Source organism: Antechinus flavipes, chromosome 3, assembly GCF_016432865.1.
Source record: "Antechinus flavipes isolate AdamAnt ecotype Samford, QLD, Australia chromosome 3, AdamAnt_v2, whole genome shotgun sequence".
Lineage (NCBI taxonomy): Eukaryota > Metazoa > Chordata > Mammalia > Dasyuromorphia > Dasyuridae > Antechinus > Antechinus flavipes.
In genome coordinates, this window is record NC_067400.1 from 597,278,533 (window position 1) to 597,300,291 (window position 21,759).

Below are 21,759 nucleotides of genomic sequence, written 5' to 3' on the forward strand. Positions count from 1 at the left end.
ATGTTGGGGGTCTCACAGCTAGTCTGCTGATTCACTGGCTTCTGAACCAGGAGAAAGTAGCAAAAGCTGCTGTACTTTGGCTACAAGACTCCCACTAGATTCCCTCAGCCTGCAAAAGCCTCTCCGCCCTGGGTCTCTCTCTGCACTGTAATGCATTGTAGTTGTGCTGGGCTTCATTCCCACACTCCCTGACCAATTGAAACAGATCTTTTCTGAAGTTCTTCCAAAATACCTTCTGCTGGAAATTTGTTAAACTCCAAATATTTGTGGGTTCTGTCATTCTAAAACCCATTCAGAGACTTAATCTGGTGGTCCTCTGAGGAAAATCAGGAAGAGTTTAGACAAAGATCTTTCTACTCTCTGCCATCTTGGCTCTGCCCCTTATAAAAGGCTATTATTTAAAAAAATAATAATAAAGTTGAGCCCTGCTCCTGGGATAGAGGGGGCACTATCCAAAGCTTCTGGCTTTTTGTGCTATTTCAGGAGGTCTGGAAGGTTGGGATCTTTCCATGGTGGTACAATCTAAGGAAAGGTGTGGTCACTGCCCTTTAGTCTGTGCTCTGATCTATGAGTAACCATAGACACTCTTTTCCATCCTGTAACTGTGACTAGGTATCCTTTTTATAGAAAAAAAAAAAAAACTAATGTTGAGAGGGAGAAAAGATGAAAGCAAATGAAAACTATCAATATGAAAGGAAAGAGAGAATAAATGAAATAGATACAATAGAAGAAATTCAGAAAAAGAAAAAATATCTTTTGATTGAAGCCTTGAATGAACAGGAAAGGATTTGGGGATGCAGTTTGAAGAAAAAGGATCACATGTCTATGGTCATATTGGAATAGACTTTTTGTCCTTGATTAATTCAAGGAGGTATCCAGGACTTGTTCACATTTAGTGAACAACTGATGTGTTCTAACCTGATAAATGTATCAGGACTTAGCATCTTGACACTTATTTTAAATGGAACAGAAGTGATATGATTGATCTATTCAATTGACCTTCACCTCTTACAGAATTATAATAAAGAACTGAACAAAGTTATCCCTATTCCCTTTATGTTTCCTTCAGGATCCTTATCTTTTTATCCTCCCATTATAACACTCACACACACTAACTCTGATGCCCATCTCTAGTATCCCTATCTTTCATATCCTTTAGTCTTATTCCCACTGTCTTCTTTTTCTCCTTCCTTTCATCTCTCTGCTGTTTTGTCCCTGAGTATATCTCAAGAAGTAAGATAGTTGAGAAAAAGGAAAAAATATAAAAGGACAATTTTTAAGCATCGAATTATTTTATTAAAATCTCAATACATAAAAGAAGCACAGATTGGTTGAGAGTTGGTATCCATCAAAGCAGATATTAGCAAAAGAAAACTGATATTCATAAAGTGATTGATTTCAATTTAATTCATCAGTTATGTCTCTATTAAATCCCTCCAGAAATAATTTAATTCTATTATCTGCTCATTTCAGCAATAGTAGTTCTACTGAGGTATCTAGGAAATATGCAAAATTAGCAATCCAAGAAGGAGTTTTATATAGATAAGGAAGAAACTGAGTAAAGAATCAGAGCAAGCAATGTTTTTATGGTGAAGGAAATGGTGGACTGCCATCTAAGCTGATGGCTAATGACGGTTGTCTTCAATGCTTCTTTTTACTTCTGATAAGGATTGTCTCCTTTGTGCCATTTTTAAACTGTAGAGTAGTATCTTGGGCAGCTTTTTTTTTCTTTTTTGGTTTTTTGTTTGTTTGCTTGTTTTTGATTTGTGTTGGGGTGTTCTTGTTTATTTCGAGGCTTTTTTCTTTAGAAAAACCATCATTGGTATCTTCAGAGCAGTCTAGAAAAAGAGCAGTCATTTATTAGGGGACTTTCAATACACTGAGGACCTTTCTTGGCAAAGACAGAATTTCTATCTCCCAGAAAATGATCCTAATCACGTTAAAGGTGACGAAAGGCTTTAAAGACAGGGCCAGGTTAAAGGATGGAGGTGGTATGACCCCAAAGGACTTTGATAAACCAGTAGGAAGGAGTGGGAAAATGGCTGCAAACCATGGTTCTCACAGCAGCAAGGTCAGTGGAAGGACATGTTTTCCTACTTCACCCCTTACTCATTAACTCCAAATATAAGTTCCACTCCTCCCTCTCCCTGAGCTATTCCTGCTCCTGCCCTTTCCCCTTCTGTCCCCCTGGGCAATTATAATTTAGCTCCAACCCAGAAACATAGACTACCACTTCCTCTGGCACCTTTGGGAACACCCCATCTCACAAGCCATACCCACATGCTACCCTTCCCCTCAACCCTGTCACTCACCCAAAATCACCTCTAGGATCTTTCCCTTGAGCTGGCTCTGTGCCTTTTAAATCGCCCCCGTGACTCGGACCGTGAGCAGTGAACAAATTGACTTCCTTTTCAGCAGAATATGTTGAGGAAAAAGAACAGGTAGATGTAGATATAATCTGCACCATAGATCTCATTACATGATGTCTTCCCCTTTCTACCAAATCCTCCCATCTTCTAAATTCCTCTACTATTGTCCAGGGCAGCACCATTTTCTCGAGTACCCTGACTTATAACTTTGACATTATCCCCAACTCCTCATCCACCCCACAAATACATTCCAATACCAATATTGTCTTTTTTTTCTTTCATAACCCTCATACATACTCTATCACCATTCAGAGTTCCCACCTTACTTCCAATCTCAGTACTTCTTGCCTTGGACTACTAAAATATCCTATTTAATCTCCTTGTCTCATCTCTACTTTTTTTAATCCCTTCTCCATTCAGCTGTCAAGGTAATTTTCCATAGAAATCTGACATGTCATTATCTAACTCAATAAATAACAGTGACTTCCTAAAAGTTCCAGGATAAAAGCTTGTTTCATCTGTTCTTTTTCTTTATAAATTCTATTTCTCTAAATTTTATAATGTTTGTAATTATTAGCACATATGTATATAACTTGCAAATAAGGATTTCCATATTGGGGATGCATTCTCAAAATTGTTTTGGATGATGGGAAGAACAATCAAAAAAGTTTAAATTCTCAGCTAAATCTGACCTTCTTCAAGAAGCGTTTGCTAATCCTCTTCAATTTTCTGTCCACAAATATCAAATTTATCTTGTCTACAGCCTTTTTGTACATGGTTCTTTGCATGTTGTCCTCCCCATTAGACTGTAAAATCCTTGAGAGCAGGAACTGTCTTTACCTTTCTTTATATCCCCATCACTTTGCACAAAGTTTGACAAATTGCAGGAACTTAATAAATATTGATTGACCACTAATATAAGGAATTAGGAAGATGAGTTCAAATATCACCTGAGATACTACTTTTTTGATTCTGGGAAACTCAACCTCAGTCTTAATTTGTTCATTTGTAAAATCATGATAATAATATTTGTTACTAGGGTTATTACTCTTCTTATTCCTGTCCCCTTCTACTTCTTTTCTCCCTTTTTTTAGCCTCCCTTTTTCTTTTCCCCCTTTTCCTCCTAGGGGTTGTTACTAGAATCAAATGAGATAATTTATTTAAGGCATTTGGAAAATCTTGAAGTACAAGACAAATGCTAGCTATGGTCATAATTATTGTTACTATTAATAATTGTTATTAATTATAAATTATTTTAGTGCCTCCTGCAAAATAATAATAGTATTGCTATTCTTATTTAATTTATATTAATTATTTTAATTTGTTATTAGGTCTTAGGAAGCCATGAAATCTTTTTCTATATTCCTATTTCAGGATTATATAGGGTGCCAGTGTCTTTTCCACATTATGCTAATTTCATTAGACACCTATTCATTATGTATGAACCTGGTGATTAAGGACAGCCAGGATCTGAAAATAAGACCTTTTGCATGGTCAGTGTGATCAGCTGTAGCCAATCTCTAATGTATCTAATGACTAATAAATTCCAAGGGGAAAAACTCCATCCCCAAGGACTGACCCAAAGGCTCCAACCCTCACTGACCTTCAGCTTCTTCAGGTGGGAAACTGGCCTCCACTATCCTTCCGTTGAGAGGCTGAACATGCCGAAAGTTGTTTTCAAGTGAATGAGAAAAATTATCTTTGAGTGAAAATAGTTTATGCATCTGTAGAGTAAACAAAAGAGACATTTGTTATACAGGGAAATTATGGGGCTTAGTTAGCTTCCAGGCTGGAATTGGGAACTTGTTACTGACATAGCCATGAGATTGTTAACAACATAGGAGAAATGAATCCTTATATTTTTAATATAGGCTATTTCTGGGGAGGGAGTTTAATTAAATTAATTTTTTCCCAATTACCAAACATTTATTTTTCTCTCCTACTCCCCTTCACTGGAAAAAATAAAATAAAATAAAACCCATTGTTTAAAAAAATTAGGCATAATCAAGAAAAACAAATTTGGGGCAGCTAGATGGTACACCAGTAGAATTCCAGTCCTGGAGTCAGGAGGACCTGAATTAAAATTCAGCCTCAGACACTTAACATTTACTATAACTATGTGACTAGGTAAGTCACTTAACCCCAATTGCCTCACCAAAAAAAAAAAAAAAAAATCTAGAGTAGAATTTATTAGAAAAAAAGTACATCTAGTAAGCATTGATCTTAAACAAAGTCAAACTTAAAGATTTAATCAAGAGAGAAATCTATATTATATGTCAGTCATACTAATATTGTTTTCGATGCATTTTTACATATGGATAAGTAAATATGTTTATACACATCTGAGTATATGTAGATATATGCATATAATTCTATGTATGTATATAGATGTATGTATATGTGTGCGGGTCTATGTATGTGTATATATATGTATATATATATATATACATATATATAAATATGGGAATGTATACATGTGAGTATGTATATATCTATATATGTATATATAAATATGTCTGTTTGGGGAAGGTGAGGAGGATGAAAGGAGAAAAGGAAAATAAAATTTAAAAAGTGCACAGCAGAGAACAAAAGAACAATCTACAAGAAACAAAGAAAAGATGGACACTTGTAATTTCTTCTACTTGTATGTATCTTTTTTTTAAATGAAAATTTATTGTCATATAATTTGAATCCTCCCTCTACTGGGCACATGACAATGTTTTGTTTTGCTTTGTTTTGTTTTTATTTTCCTTTTATTTTTTTTCTATTTTTTTTAAATTTAACAAAATAAATAGAATAATTTTTTTTAAAGATCTTCATATTTCCAGCCTAGAGATCAAAATTTCCTGAATTGCATTTGCTGATGCTAATGTTTGCTTTAGGTTCCAAAGGGTTACCAGAAAATTAACTCCCAAGAACACAGTTTTAGAAATTTTACCCATCCACCCATTTACTTTGAGGGTCTGGGTTGAGCCATGTCACCATGATTTTTAATAGAGAAAAGAGTTTCAGAAACCTGATGATATACTTAAAGAACCTTAGAGAATGAACTATTAACAACTTTGACAAAATTGTAGGATATAAAACAAAATCTATAAGTGTACGGAGATTTCATGTATCAGTGGGTGAGAGGAATCAGCTTTCAGAAGATTTTGTACTTTTTTTTTTAGTGTAGAGTAGGATCTCTGCCTGCCCTGGTAATCAGGCCAGGGTTGGGTAAGCAGAAAATTTTTAGTACATCCTTTCTAACCCCTTCCTCATACATGGAAGTGAGCGAATCCCACTGCTGCTTCCAGTGACAAAAGGACCCTCTGGCCTGGGCTGCCTATGTGACTGTAGCTACTAGTGACACACCTGTTGCTCCATCACTCACGTATTGCCACAAGGTTTTGAGATAGGTAGAAATGGTAAAATAATATGGTGATGTCTTTTGATTCATGCATAAATTGAATTTAAGTGAAGCAGAATTGCATGAAGTCATGCCCTTACTGTCTCTTCTAAAGTCACCCCTGTCCAGTGACAGACAGAGTCAAGATGACTGGTAATGACTCAAGATGCAATGGATGACCTTAGTATCTTTGATGTTTAACAAAGCTCTAAGCACTCCACAACACCTGCGTCACCTGCTTTCATGGCCTTTGGAACAATTATTCTCATCTCCAGGGGAGTCTTTATATGCCTGAGGTAGAATCCCCCTAACTCATCGTAGGGTTTGAGATCCTTTGGTTACCCTCAACCTGGTTTAACCCGCCTGCCAAAATAGTTTACTGGGATATAGCCACTGTGCGTGCTACAGCTTCTTGGTGAGCCACAGGTGAGAGTTAGGTGGATCAGGTGGACACCAAAGGTGGAAAGCAGCCCTGTAAAAGGCTCAGCAGCCTTCACCCCAGAGTACTAGTCTTCCCTGAACACACCTTACACCCCACATAAATCATCAGCATTTCTACACATTAGCAACAGTAGGAAGAAATAGAGAAATCCTATTTAAAGTAACCGCATGTAGTATAAAATACTTGAAAGTTTATCTAGAAAGACCCACATAGGAACTATATAAATATAACATAATTATAAAACTCTCTTCATACAAATAAAATATCTAAACAATTAAAGAAGTATTAATTGCTCAAGGGCAAGCTGAGTCAACATACTAACAATGACAATTCTATCTAATATAATTTACTTATTCAGTTTCATGACAGTCAAGCTATCAAAGTTTATTTAATAGAGCTGAAAAAACAATATAAAATTCATTTGAAGGTGGAAAAAAGGTCAAGAATATCCAGAGCATCAATTAAAAAAAAATAAAAGAAGGCAATCTGACCAGATCTCAAGCTACAAATTAAAGAATAGTAATGGTCAGAGGGCAGCTAGTTGGTGCAGTGGATAAAGCACCAGCCCTCAAGTCAGGAGGACCTGAGTTCAAATCTGACCTCAGACACTTAACATGTCTAGTTGTGTGACCCTGGGCAAGTCACTTAAACCCAATTGCCTCAGCAAAGAAATAAAAATTTAAAAATAAATAAAAAGTAGTAATTATCAAAACAATCTGATACTAAGAATAACAACATTAATCAATGGAATAGGTTAGGTATACAATATACAGAAGTAAATGGTCACATTAATCTAATCTTTGATAAAACAAAGATACAAAATTTGGGGACAAGAATTCAATATTTGACAAAAAACTGCTGGGAAAGCTGGAAAGCAGTCTGGTCAAAAACTAAACATAGACCAGCATTTCATACTATATATGAAAATAAGTTCAAAATGGGGGCCTGGTTTAGATATAAAAGGTAATATCATAAGAAAATAAGGGGAATGTAGAAAAATTACTGTTACATCTATGGATATGGGAAGAGTTCATGACCAGACAAGAGATGGAGGAGATCATGAAAGGTAAGATGGTTATTTTGGATTATATTAAATCAAAAAAGGTTTGCACAAGCAAAACCAATGCAGCCAAAATTAGAAGAAAAACATGAAACCCAGAGAAAAATTTTCCAGCAAGTTTCTCCGATAAAGATCTCATTTCTCAAATAAATAGGGTACCAATTTAAATTTATAAAAATAAGAGCTATTCTTCAATTAATAGATGGTGAAAAGATATAAACAGGCAGTTTTCAGAAGAAGAAATCAAAATTATCAATAGAAATATGAAACAACTCTGAAGTACAACCTCATACTTATTAGATTAACTAACATGATAGAAAAGGAAAATGACAAATCCTGGAAGGATTGTGGGAAAATAGGGAAACTAATGTATCATGGGTGGAGTTATAAACTAGCCCAACCATTCTGGAGAACAATTTTAAACTGTACCCAAGGGGCTACAAAAGTGTGAATTCTCTTTAATCTATCAATACTGTACTACATCTATACTCTCTCTCCTCCACTTTTCTCCTTGAGATGGCAAGTAATTTGATTTAGATTACGTATGTCCAGTCAAGCAAAACATTCCATCCTAACCATACTACAAAAGAAAATGTATATTTAAAAAAAACAAAAATAGGGGCATCTAGCTGGTGCAGTGGATAGAGCACCAGCCCTGAAATCAGGAGGATCTGAGTTCAAATCTGATCTCAGAAATTTAACACTTCCTAGCTGTGTGACCCGGAGCAAGTCACTTAATCCCCAATTGCCTCAGCATAAAAACAACAACCCAAAAATACTAGAAGAGCAAAAGAAAGTATGCTTCAATCTTCATTCAGACTCTAACAGTTCTTTCTTTGAAGTCAAATAGCATTTTTCAGCATAAGTCTTTCAGATTCTTTTGTATCAATGTATTTCTGAGAACAGCTAAGCCATGCAGTCGATCCTGTACAATGTTACTGTTGCTGTATATAATATATTAATACATGTAAGTCTTCCCATGTTTTTTATGAAAACGTCCCATTTGCCATTTCTTATAAAACAAGAGTATTCCATCACAATCATTTACCACAATTTGCTCAGCCATCCCCCAATTTATGGATATTCTTTAATTTCCAATTCTTTACCACCATAAACTAAATAAATAAATGCTTTTGTATAAATTGGTCCTTTTTCCTTTTCCTTTCTTGTCTTTAGGATACAGACCTAATAGTGGTATTGTTGGGTCAAAGATTGCACAGCTTTCTAGCCCTTCTCTGTATATCTTGTCTGTACCTAGTCATTTACATGTTGTGTTCTCTATTAAACAGTGAGCTCCTTTTTGACAGTCAACAAACCGTTATTATTTTCCAGGAACCCTGTCTAGGATTGATTAAGCTGGGACTGCTTTGCCTTTCTTTGTGTTCCCAGCCTTGGCACAGTATTTGGTACATGGTAGGTACTTAAAAAGTACTTTTTGATTGATTGAATGAAATAAACATCACGAAGAATGAGGGGACAGAGTGGAATAAAGGACTTCATTCCTTACACTCTCCAAAACCATCAGTGGAAATTTTTCAAAGATAACAGCAAGAGAGCAAATGTTTACCTGTCCTGTAGAAATGAAGACGTGTTCTGTCAAAACTGTCCAGATGACATTTTCAGTGCAGGGAGGAGTGGTCAATGAGCCATGATATCGGTAGTATCTTTTGAGGTTGCAGGGCAACATATGTTGGACATCAATGAAGGGCAGAGTTACATTTTCCCCTATAAGAAAAACAGGAAATGAGAGAAATTGAACCACTCAGTAGATCTGTGACAAGCAGAGGTGGCTAGGCAATATGGCTCTGGGGTTGGGGAAACCACACAGAGGAGGTCATGAGGCTGAACTGTGGCTTTGACTGCCCTTCTTTTGGGATATAAAAACTCTATCCCTGATCTGCTTTTTATTCTCCTAGTAAGTTAAATAGCAAAGTGTCCCTTGTCCTTTCAAAGTGTCCTTATCACTGGGATATTGTAAGGAACCGTTATTATCTTCACATCCTATCCCCAACAAGGAGAAGGGTCAAGTGCTTTGAGTTCTTTAGAACATCAGTTCTCAAATATAATTCAAATTAAGAAATAAATAAGCTGGAATAAATCCAAAGAAAGCTGCCCAGAATAGTGAAGGACATCCATTTTAGTAAGCTGGTCCATAAATATTTGTTAAATGCCTGGGGAAGCTAGGTGATGCAGTAGGTAGAATGCCAGGCCTGGAATTGGCAAGATCTGAGATCAGATCTAGTTTTGTGATCCGGGACAAGTCACTGTACCCTGTTTGCCTCAGTTTCCTCATTTGTCAAATGAATCAGTGAAGGAAATGGCAAATCATTCCAGTATCTTTGCCAAGAAAACCCCAAATGGGGTCACAAAGAGTTAAACATGACTAAAATGATCGAATAATAACAATAGCAATGTGCTGGAAATATAGAAAAAAAAAAAAAGTTAGTCCTTGTCTTTAAGGAACTCACAGTCTGATAGGGAGACTACATGCAAACAACCATGTACCAACAAGCTATCTACAAAATAACCTGGCAACAACAGAGAAAAGACTCTAGAATTAAGGGGAGTTAGAAAAAGTTCCCTGTAGAAGGTGGGATTTTAGCTCAGACTTTAAGAAAGCAGAGGAAATTAAGGGGAGCAACTGAGGAAATTAGGGATATTTAGCCTGGAAAAGAGGAAACTTTGAAGGACAGAATAGCTATCATCAAGTATCTGAAAGATTATAATATGGAAGCATAAATAGACCAATCCTAGTGCATAGAGTGCCAGTTCTGAAGTCAGATAGGGTGACAGAGCCAAGATGATAAAGCAAAGCCAGGAAGATCTGAATTCAAATCCAGCCTCAAACAGTTATTTGCTATGAATCCCTGTTGTTTCAGTTTCCTCTTCTATAAAATGAATGCCAAAGGGAGCCATGAAGAATTGGACATGATTGAAATGACTCAACAACAACTGTTTCAGAAGATGTAACTAGGAGCGATGGTTGGGAGCAATAAATAAGCTTTATGGCAAGAAAAGTTCAATGACTCAAAGAAAGAAAATAACTCTATTGGGCTGGCCTTAAGAATGGAGGGCACTCTAAGCCATGAGTACCATATGTGATGATATGTTCCAGGGTATCTATTGATCTAGGCATGAGCCCCAGAGAAATGTGGTAATCTGAGGAAATACTTCTTAGGAAAGGGGAAAATGTTGGCTGTGACTGTATGCTATAAACGATAAGGTTGGGATAGTAGTTCTGTTGTTGTTTTGAGGTACTTCAAAACCTTTTTTAATTTGTTTGGCTCAAAATGGATTCAATTAAATACCAAAAAAAAAAAAAAAAATGAACCATGTATTAAGAAGCCTACAATGTGCCAGACAGGTTGGAGCTACAAAAAAAAAATAAATAAATAAAAAAGTCCTGCCCTCAAGGAACTTACATTCTACTAGAATTTTACCTCTCTGTTGGTTAGTCATTGTTGGCCAGAAAATGACAAAGATGCTGAAGAGTAAAGATGAACACTGCTAATAAGAAGATGAGGAAAAGAAGGAATGAAGAAATAGACTTAGCAGACTTCATATCAAGCAGTCTAAGACAATCATTAGATGTCACCAAGGTCTCTGTCATTTTATGGCGAAGGAAACCATGGTCTGGAGAAATTAAATAATTTGCCCAGTCTCATATAGGTAGTAAGTGAGGCAGGATTTGAACTCTAATACTTTGACATCAAATTTTGTATTTTTCCCCCTGTACAATATTCCTTTTTGTCCCCCTGAATCCCCAAACATAGCTATTCACCATAATGAAAGTTTATGGCCAAATTCTTCCAAGGACTCCATCGGAAGAGCAAATATGCAATGAGATACTTGGTCCCCAAAATGGATGGTACCCCCAAATGGGTCCTTATTTCCAAATTGTCTGCCTTGTACCCTATTTCTTCTCTCTTCCCTTTGATGTGTCCCTTAAATTAATTTGTCTTTCCCTGGAGCTGAGCTGACTTTAACTTACCTGCATTGTGGATCTTGGACAAACTGGAAAAAAACGGCTCATAATGTCTATTCTTTTTATTTTCTTTAGCCTATAGGAAAAATGCAGAACAGTGAGAGAGTTCAGTGGCACTGCAGAATGGTAAAGAACAGAAAATAATTATAATAGGTGACAAGGCAGCACGTCACAAATATTTCATTTGATTCTTATTAACCACCTTATGAGAAGGTGTCCCCTTTACTTTTACACAGATGGAGAAACTGATGCTTGGAGAGGTTAAAAGACTGGCCCATGATAACTCAGCTAGAAAGTGACAGAGATAGGATTCAAATGTAGATCTGTCATGACCCCAAGTTCATCCTATTTCCAACCCTCTGAGAAGAAGTAAGGAAAAGCAGATAAGGAGGAGGTTCTCTTGGAGATGATATAATTCTTCCTTACTATCAAATGACCACAAAAACCAATCTCTCACTGTTACAATTGACTCATTGCTAAATGGGGGACAATGCTTATAGAATCCTTTGAGATTTTCCAAGGAAAATAATAACTTAAAGAAGGGGGTTGCCAAAGTTAACTGCAAATATTGGGAAAACCATTAAATTTTCAATATGAGCAGAAATTGGCTAATGCTTCATATCAAGGCTTGATTATTTTGTTTATTGCCTAGCCTTAAGAAAGTGATGGGAAAAACATTAATAAACTTAAGGCTAAAGCTTTAAAATGCATTCTAGCCATATCTCCCCACCTCCAGGAGGTTAAAACTTTTAACATCACACCACTGGCTTAAAGTTTTAGAGAGATCTAAGTACCTAGACCTGCTCAGAGTCACACATCCAATATATGTCAAAGACACTTTTCCCTTCCTCCCTTCCCACTCCCCTCGCCCCCCAGGCCCAGGCAATCAAACTTGCCCAGGGTTATATAGTTTTCTTAAAGGCAATTCCCCAATGGTTCTCAAACTTTTATTTTCAGTATCTTTATCCTATTAAAAATTGAGGATGTCTCCAAAGCATTTTTGTTTATCTGGATTATATTTATAGACATTTACCATATTGGAAATAAAATTATTTTTGAATTTGTAGACCCTCTAAAAGGGTTTCAGAGATCCCCAGGATTCTCTAGACCATACTTTGAGAACCATTGCCTTACACTAATGAAATCAGAGGTGTGAAAAATAAATAAATATTTTAAAGAGTTTACAATGAATGATTAATTCAGAGAAGCATACAAGATCCACATGAATTAAAGAAAAATAAAGTCAGCAGAACCAAGAAAATTATATCCAATATTGACTGCAACAATGTAAATAGAGCAATGACTTACCAAAAAGTCAAAAGTAAATGTAACAAAATTATAAAGATCAAGCAGAATTCAAATTCAATATGGGAAAACTCCCCCAACCTAGTTCTTCTTGAAGGTGGAAGATCCATAATGCACAGCTTTGGGGGCTTTTTCAATGTATTAATCAGTTGTGCTTTTTATCCCTCTCTAAGAAAGTTACTGTTTGTTATATTGGATAGCTCTCTGGGTAGGGGAGTGATATGTAAGAAACAAAATATGAACAAAAGCTTATTTAAAAAAATTTTTTCACAAAGCACTTTCTAGTTACAAAATGATTTGTAGGCATTCTTCATACTAATTCTCACTTTACCTTTGGGATATAAATCACTCAAGAAGTACATTGACTTTCTCAAGATCTTGTGGTTTAGCTACACCCAGAGAGAGGACTGTGGGAACTGAATGTAAATCACCACATAGCATTTTCACTCTTTTTGTTGCCTGCCTGCATTTTGTTTCCTTTCTCATGTTTTTTTTTTCCTTTTTGATCTGATTTTTCTTGTGAAGAAAGATTATTGTATAAATATATATATTGGATTTAACATATATTTGAACATATTTAACATATATTGGATTACTTGCCATCTAGGAGAGGAAATAGGGGAAAGGGGAAAATTTGGAACACAAGGTTTTGTAAGGATCAATGTTGAAAAATTATCCATGCATATGTTTTGAAAATAAAAAGTTTCAATAAAATAAAATAAAAAGATCTTGTGGCTTTTAAGTAGCCAAAGCAAGACATGAATTGGACCACAAGGTTCTGGCCACCTCTCCAGATTACCTCTCAGAGTGAGGACTTGGGTGGGAGAAAGGGTATTAAATGACCAAAGATTGCCTTCTAGACTTCTTGCCCTAAGGAGAATAGCCATAAATGATTATTAAATGGCAATGATGTGACTTACTCTTTTCCCTGTCAGGAAGGCACTATCATCAGATAATTCCCAGACTATCTAAGAAGGAACTCTTTATCAAGCCCCATTGTCCATCCCCCAACCTCTGGGTATTTTCAAACAACCTTTTGAGGCATTGATTAGCATATCTTTGGACAGGTCTGGAACTTGGTCTGCCAGGTGCATTCCACCTGGCTCCTCACCCTTCCCTCTGAGTTCCTGCCTGAGAAAAAACTCCAAGGTTGTATTTCCCCTATAAAAGATCTGCTTATGATGAAGATCTTTGCTAAATCATTTTCAGGTCCCTCCTCATGGTGCCTTCCCTCTAATCACATCTTTCTTTTTCCTTACTCTGGCTAACTCTGGGTTAGTCTAACTATATATTCTCCCAACTTTATTTCATATCTGCCACTCCTGGTACCTATTTTTACCGCCTAATTTTGTCTGTGACCTGTTTCCCCTAAATAAATCTGCCTTTTGCCAAAGAGAATGGCCCTTGCAAATTTGTCACATGTTTATTTCAAACTAGGTATTGCTAGCTCAACCTCATCAGTACTAAGATAGCTTGTTTTAAGCAATATTAGGCTGGACATATTCAGCTCTTTCCCCTAGTTATGGGTCACCAAAGTGCAGAAGAGTCCTGAGTCTGGAGTCAGGAAGACCTGAATTCAAATTTGCATCAGAACCTTCCTAGCTCTGTGACACACGCAAGTCCCTTCATCTCTGTCTGCCTCAGTTTCTGAAAGACAAAAAAAAATCTGCCTCAAAGAATTATTATGAGGATCAAATGAGATAAGAAAATCTTTGTAAGGCATTTAGCAGTGTCTGGTAGATACTAGAAGCTTAATAATTGCTTGTTCCCCCCACACCCTCACCCCTCTTGCTTCATCCCAGGCCTTTAGTAGTGTCTTTGTGAGAAAACTGGGAACTGGAGAGATGTCACTAAGGTGTAAAAGAGACAGTAGTCCCAGTTCCAAAATATTACAGGAGAACTCTGTTGCTGGGGTAGGAGGTGGAGGGGATTAAGTAGAGAGAAAATATAAGTGGTCATCAACAGTGTTGAAGAAGCACCCAGTGTCATCTCCACAGCCCTCCACATGTATCATACACAGGACTAAAGAGAATTAGGTAATATAGTGGTAGAGCACTAAACCTACAATCAGGAAACGAGTTCAAATGCAGCCTCAAACATTTCCCACTTGTGGTTCTGTGGGCAAGTCCCTTAGATTCTCTCTGCCTGTTTTTTCCATTGTGAAATAGAGATAATTAACAATACCTGCCTCTCAAGGTTGTTGTGAAAATGAAATGAGATAATATTTGTAAAGTGATTAATTAATACAGTAGGAGTTTAATATATGTTTATTCCATTTTTCCCCTTTATATACACTAGAACATGAGAAAATGGCCAATCTTTCTAACAAAGCTTTCATGTTTAACCATTGCCTTTAGACCATGTTGGAATCACCATCATCATGTATAGGACTGGTTAATTTCTGTTCTTCAAACATGATTCAAAGATGACCCCAAATTTCAAGGGAACTTGTGGTTCACTGAAATAGATAATAAAGGATGCGCTAGTGGTGTTGAGGAGGGACTGGGTTAAGAAATGAACCCAGAGCAGGGTCTGAGCTTCTGGGAATTGTAAATTTAGTCCTATCTCAAAAAGAATAAACAGGGAAAGAGAAATAAAGAGTTCTTTCAGATCCTAAGCTAGCTTGTCAAGCTCAATCGGCCACCGTAAAAAATGAACAACTTCAGCTTACCTTAATGAGGACGGCAATCACAGCTAATCCATCAGACTTATCTTGGGCTTCTTCAAAGCTTTTATATTTCTCAGAATTGAAGAGTACAACGTGTAACTGTGGTGACAAAGAAAAGATCAGGATGAAATTTGGATGTTCCTCTAAAAGAAAAACCACAGCTACCTGAAACAAAGCTTCTCTCATTTGAGTCCCAGAATCCCCTGCAAGACTCTAACGTAACAATCATTGGGTAGAGATCATGGAAGCCTTTTCCTAATATTTCCTGCCCCTCCCCGCCCAGGTAAGATGCTAATTCAATCCAACACATTTAAAAACATGTTAGACAGTGTAGATACAAAAATAAAACACAACCAAAAGCAACTTCCAAGAATCAGACTTTGAGAGCTGTCCTTCCCACCTTGAACAACTATCTAATTAATTATCACACGCCTGAGTTGTCTCAGAGTCAAGCTATGGGCCCCTTGAGTTCTCAGGGGCTATGCCCTCCACACTTTGGAGATCACTGTCCTGATCAGCCAAAGAACAGAAAGAAAATTATAAGAATGGATAATGATCATTTAAAGCAGGAGTTTCCCAAATTTGGGGTATCAAGAACCCTTTGGAAGTCTGGTGATACCTATGTATACTTTCAGACTAATATTTTCATTAAATGCATAAAATAAAATATGGAAGATTATAAAGGAAACTAATGATAAAAAAATGTTCATACATTCCAGATTAAGAACTCCTGCTTTAAAATCACTCAATCAATACACATGTATTAAGTTCCCATTTAGTGCCAAGGAAAAGTCACATAGAATTGATGCTTCCTACAGTAATTAATATCTTCATAGAGAAATATGACAGTTTGGGTTTCATGTTATTCAATCACGTCTGACTCTTCATTGCTTTCTTGTCAAAAATATTGGGATGCTTTGCCATTTCCTTCTCCAGTTCATTTACAGCTGAGGAAACTGAGGCAAACAGAGTAAAATAACTTGCCCAGAGACACATAGCTAATAAGTGTCTGAGACCAGATTCGATTCAGGAAGATGAGTTTTCTTAACTCTAGGCCTAGGACTTTTATCAACTGTGTCACCTAATTTCCCATATTTGTCAGGAGGGCCAATTGAAATAAGGTATATAAAGCACTTTGCAAACTTTTAAGATGTTATGAAAATGCTGGCTATTACTATCCTCTTTCCACCTTTCCAGGCTATTTACATTTTATTCCATTATGGGTACTATAGAATTCTCTACTCTTTCTTCCCATAATATTTCTTTTTTTATTCTATTTTAATTTATTTTCAGTTCCAAATACTGTTTCTCCTTCACCTTCCCTACACACTAAGAAAGCAATAGAAAAACAAAACCCCTTAAAAATATGTATAATTATGCAAAATAATTCCTGCAGTAGCCATGTTTCCTTTCCTCCAAAAAAAAGGGAAGAAAGAAAGGAAAAAAGGTAGGAAGGAAGGAAGGAAGGAAGGAAGGAAGGAAGGAAGGAAGGAAGGAAGGAAGGAGGAGGCAAGAAGGAGGAAGGAAGGAAAGAAGGAAGGAAGGAAGGAAGGAAGGAAGGAAGGAAGGAAGGAAGGAAGGAAGGAAGGAAGGAAGGAAGGAAGGAAGGGAAAGAAAAAGTAATATGCTTTAATCTGTATCAACTCTCTGCCTGCAAGTAACTAACATATTTCATCATGAGTCCTTTGAAATTATAATTGGTTATTGTGTTGATTAGAGTTCTTATGGTTTTCACAGTTGAGTATCTTTACAATATTGTTGCTATTATATCAATTGTTCTATTGGTTCTGCTCATTTCACTTTGCATCAGTTCTTGCAAGTCTTTCAGGTTTCTCTGAAAACATTCCCTTTGTCATTTCTTACAACCCAATAATATTCCACCATATCCATATACCAGAATTTGTTTAGCCAAATCTCAAGTCATGGACATCCCTTCAATTTCCATTTCTTTGCTAACACAAAAATAGTTGCTATAAATGTTTTTGGATTCTTTCTCTCTTCCTTTAATTTCTTTCAGGTATAGACCTAATGGCGATATAGGCCCATGGTCTTTCCATCGTTTTGAGCTCACAAAAACTTGTCTCTCTCTCAAAAAGACCACACTTGCGGTCATCCATTCCAGTACTGGGGGCTCTTTCTCTCATGTTTGCTAATGTTACTGGGCTAGAAGAAGGGACATCCACACTCCTTGCTGCTCCTGGTTATTTCTAAGCCTTCCCTCTGGCACTATTGCTCAACTTCCTCTTTGACTTTCTCCAAATATTGATAGGGGTCTATCTAGTTCCCCAAGTCCATCTAGTATGAAGTGTTCAATATGTAGTTTACAGGCTTCTTCTCTAATCATTGCCCTCATATTTGGCAGAATTCAACACCCCAACTGATGTCCCTTCAACACATTCTGCCTTCCTAATGCACTTAGTATCCCATTTACTCTTGGCACAGGACTTTCCTACTTATTGAGAAAATCAAGGCTACTTTCAGGGAGCTCCCTGTTCTTCTCTACTCCACATCTCAAAACCATTCTTTATTAAAACCACTCTATATCAATATCACTCTTCATCCAGTCTCTGCTTTTGAAGAAGGGGTAACCTGTTCTTTGCCAAGGCAAACCCCTTTATCTGTGGTCTTGATTCCTTGTTCTTCTGTCTCCTTTCTTATCTTCCTGGCTCTTTTCCTGCTACCTACAAAGATCTCCTCCATCCTTAAACTTCACATGAACAGAACTAGGAGAAAATACTATATGCAGCAACAACAGTATCGTAGACTGATCCATTACAATAGACTTAACTCTTCTCAGCAATGTGATGATTTAAGATAATTCCAAAAATCTCATGATAGAAAATGCTGACCACATCCAGAGAAAGAACTATGGAGTCTGAATGAAGATTGAAGCATACTATGTTAATTTTTTTTTTGTTTTTTGCTTTAGTTTTTCATTTTTTTTCCCGTTTGTTCTGTTTCTTTCACAATATGACTAATGTAGAAATATGTTCAGTGTCATTAGACGTATAACCTATATCAGATTGCTCACTGTCTTGAGGGTAGAGGAGAGAAAAGATGGAGAGAGAAAAATTTAGCTCTCAAAATCTTATTTTAAAAATGAATGCTGAAGAGTGTGGAACACAATATAGCATTCTCACTCTCTCTGTTGTTATTTGCTTGCATTTTGTTTTCTTTCTGTTTTTCTTTTCCTTCCTTCATGATCTCATTTTTCTTGTGCAGCAAGATAACTGTATAAATCTGTATACATATATTAGATTTAACAAGTATTTCAACATATTTAACACGTATTGGACTACCTGCTAGGGGAGGGGGTGGGGGGAAGGTGGGGAAAATTTGGAACAAAAGGTTTTGCAAGGGTAAGTGTTGGGAAAATTACCCATGCATATGCTTTGTAAATAAATAAATATTTTTTTAAAAAAAGATTAATGTTGAAAACTATCTTTACAAGTAATTAGAAAAAATAAAATATTCAAACAAACAAACAAACAAAAAACCACCACACAACATTTTTCACTTGACCCTGCTATCTCCACAAGCTATCATCCTATATCTCTCCTCCCTTTCACAATCAACCTCAAAGGGAAAGTAATTTATACTTGAAAATCTTCCATCTTCATCTACCACTCACTTCTTTAAAGCCCCTTGCAATCTAGCTTCCAACCTCACTACTTAACTGAAACTCCACTTTCCAAGATTACCAATGACCTCTTAATTGGTCAATCCAACGATCTTTTCTCAGTCCTCATTTTCCTTGAGTTCTAAAAAGCTTTCAAAATTCTCTCCTCTCTCGGCTTCCATGAAACTAATCAATCATTCATTATCTCTTTTTGTAAAGTCATCTGACCTCCATCTTCTGCCCCCTACTCAAGGGAGTCCCTTAAGACACTGCTCTCTTCTCATCTCTTTCTATACTTTCTACATTAATGCACTTACTGCAATCATATTCATGTGAATTTTGTTCCCGCTCATCATGAGCATGGCAAGCCAAGATGACCATTTCATCCCACAAATTATTTGCTATTGGTAACACAACAAAGTCTACTCTACCAGATCCTTATATTGCCTCTCCAAACAAAATTTGTCATCTGTGCTCCCATTTAACACAGCTTTTAAAATGTTATCTGGTTTTACTTGCATATTCATATAGATATGATTTTGTTTTTCTAATAGTATATTAATTTCTAGGTCAAAGGATTCATATTTGAGTACCAACATTTCAATTAAAATTTATGGGTGAAAACTGTAACTCTAAGTACTACCAACCCCATTTTCTTTTCTTTTCTTTTTTTTTTTTTTTTTTGCTGAGGCAATTGGGATTAAGTGACTTGCCCAGGGTCACACAGCTAGGCAGGGTTAAGTGTCTGAGGCCAGATTTGAACTCTGGTCCTCCCGACTTCAGGGCTGGTACTCTATCCACTGGGCCATATAGCTGACCAGGATTTTTTTTCCCTGAGGTAATTGGGGTTAAGTGACTTGCCTAGGGCCCCCCAACTAGGAAGTGTCAAGTGTCTGAGGCCAGATTTGAACTCAATTCCTCCTGATTTCAGGGCTGGTGCTCTATCCACTGCACCACCTAACTTCCCCCAATTCCCTTTTCCATGCTGACATTGTTACTGTGAAAATTGAAGGAAGAAAGTCAAGTGTGAGTGTCGTTTAAGATTTTTACAAATATCGGTCCTCTTCTCTCAGTTATTTATCTTTCCCTCTGACTTGTAGCTAAAAACCTCCCTTTTTGTGTCATCTCACTTATCAGAATGTGAGCTCCCCACCCCCAACTGAGGAGAAGGAAGGAAACAAACATTTATTAAGCACCTATAATAGAGCATCCTACTAAGGGTTTATCAATATTATCTGATTTGAGGGAGTAGGAAAACCAAGAAATGCATCATGAGGGAGAGGCAGGAGGCACCATGTGACAAGGGACCCACTTCAATCCCCTACTTCACTCAGACTTCAACACAGATAGCCCAAGACCCCGAGAACTGAGGTATCCCCCTCCCCAGACAACTGATCCTGCTTCCATTCTGCTCCTCACAAGCATCACTGAAGGCAACAACTCCAGTGGAGAAGGGGCCCACCATCCCCAACATCACCAGAACCATTATCTGACCGATTGCCTCTGACAAATGGATAAGTCCAAGAACAGCGGTGTCCCCGTTCTCTAAAGCACTAACCCTGTCACCAGCCTAACCTCTATAGCCATCATGACCAAGGGACCAAGCCTTGTGGAGGTGCCATCTGTCAGCTGTCTCTGCAGATGGCTCCTCATCTCCATAGCTACATGAGCCACTCAAGTCTTCCCCACTCCAGATCCTGCAGCCACTCTATCCACTGCAATCACTCTAACTCTGAGATCATGGTAATAAAGAATTGTAGTAAGTGTCTAATAATAGATTTGAACTCCCATCTCTCAGCATTGAGCCATCTATCTTGCCTCGAGTAAGACACTATAGTCAAATTGTGACTTACAAAGATTCACATGTGGTCAGGCTTTGCTCAAGCTAAACCCAAACCCAGGAAAATTTGAATAAAAGTATATTAGTTTAAATATCTACTTTACTTTAACTTGCCTGATTTCCAAAGTTTCCAGTATTTACCCCATCATCAGATCTCTTTCTAATGAGAAGAAATATTCTTAAACTAAATTGTAGTTGGATACCTCGCAGTCAGATGGAACTCCATTTATGGTGTGCTCCGAACCATGGGGTTGTGTAGTACTTCTCCAGTGAAAGTGCATCTGGACAGCTGTGAATTTATAGGGTAACCCTTCAATGACATGCATGTCAGCTGGCAAAGTCAACTGGACTGGAAGAGAACAGAAAGCATCCAAGGGATTGTTAGGTTAGGACACAGCACAACCAGTCCTTATAGGCTCAGCGGCCTTACCAAGAGCCACCCACCCACCTATTTGCCCACAATGAGTCAATAGTTTAAATCAAATGAGAAGGCTCTCACAAATCAATCAGGAATGCAAATTGCCCTATCTGTGAATTTACAATCCTAATCAATTAAGAGAATTTGGAAATGAGTCTATGATCTGACTCATTTTGCTCCAATACCATCATCCCATTATCCTTGCCAAATTTCAGAACTTGTCTGAAGTAGGAAAAAAAACCCAAACCAATGACAGCTCCAGTGATCATTTTTCATTGTACCTTCTGAGAGTAGTAAAGGATTTGGATTTACTGTTTAAGTTTAAGATGCTACCCTAATACACAGTGAGTTGACATAATAGTCCATGTAACCTTGTACAATAGGAGTTGATAAATGATGATCTGCCCAATGGCCAAATCCATTGGGCCTGGATGCAGTTCATAAGCAAACGATGTTTTACTAATAAGGATTTTTAATAGTAAAATTATATTTCAAAACCAATGATGAAATATTATATTATAAGAAATGATGAAAGGGATGATTTCAGAAAAGCCTGAGAAAGTTATATGAACTAATGGAAAGTGAAATGAATAGAACCAGGAAAACAATTTATACAGTAACTAGTAATGTTGTAAAAATGATCAACTGTGAAAGACTTATTAATT

The 21,759-nt window shown here is 36.9% G+C and overlaps 1 protein-coding gene across 1 annotated transcript in view; it reads right to left on the reverse strand.

Moving 5' to 3' along the window:
- Positions 1-1,469: 1,469 nt before the first annotated feature.
- Positions 1,470-21,759, reverse strand: part of CA6 (carbonic anhydrase 6) — a 36,294-nt gene continuing 16,004 nt past the window's right edge. The window contains exons 3-9 of the mRNA XM_051991404.1: positions 20,880-21,025; positions 15,221-15,316; positions 11,251-11,320; positions 8,827-8,984; positions 3,973-4,093; positions 2,313-2,407; positions 1,470-1,838 (exon numbers count right to left, since the gene is read on the reverse strand). Of these exons, the coding sequence (XP_051847364.1) occupies positions 2,325-2,407; positions 3,973-4,093; positions 8,827-8,984; positions 11,251-11,320; positions 15,221-15,316; positions 20,880-21,025 (674 nt within the window). The 3' untranslated portion in view covers positions 1,470-1,838; positions 2,313-2,324. The remainder of the gene's footprint in view (positions 1,839-2,312; positions 2,408-3,972; positions 4,094-8,826; positions 8,985-11,250; positions 11,321-15,220; positions 15,317-20,879; positions 21,026-21,759) is intronic.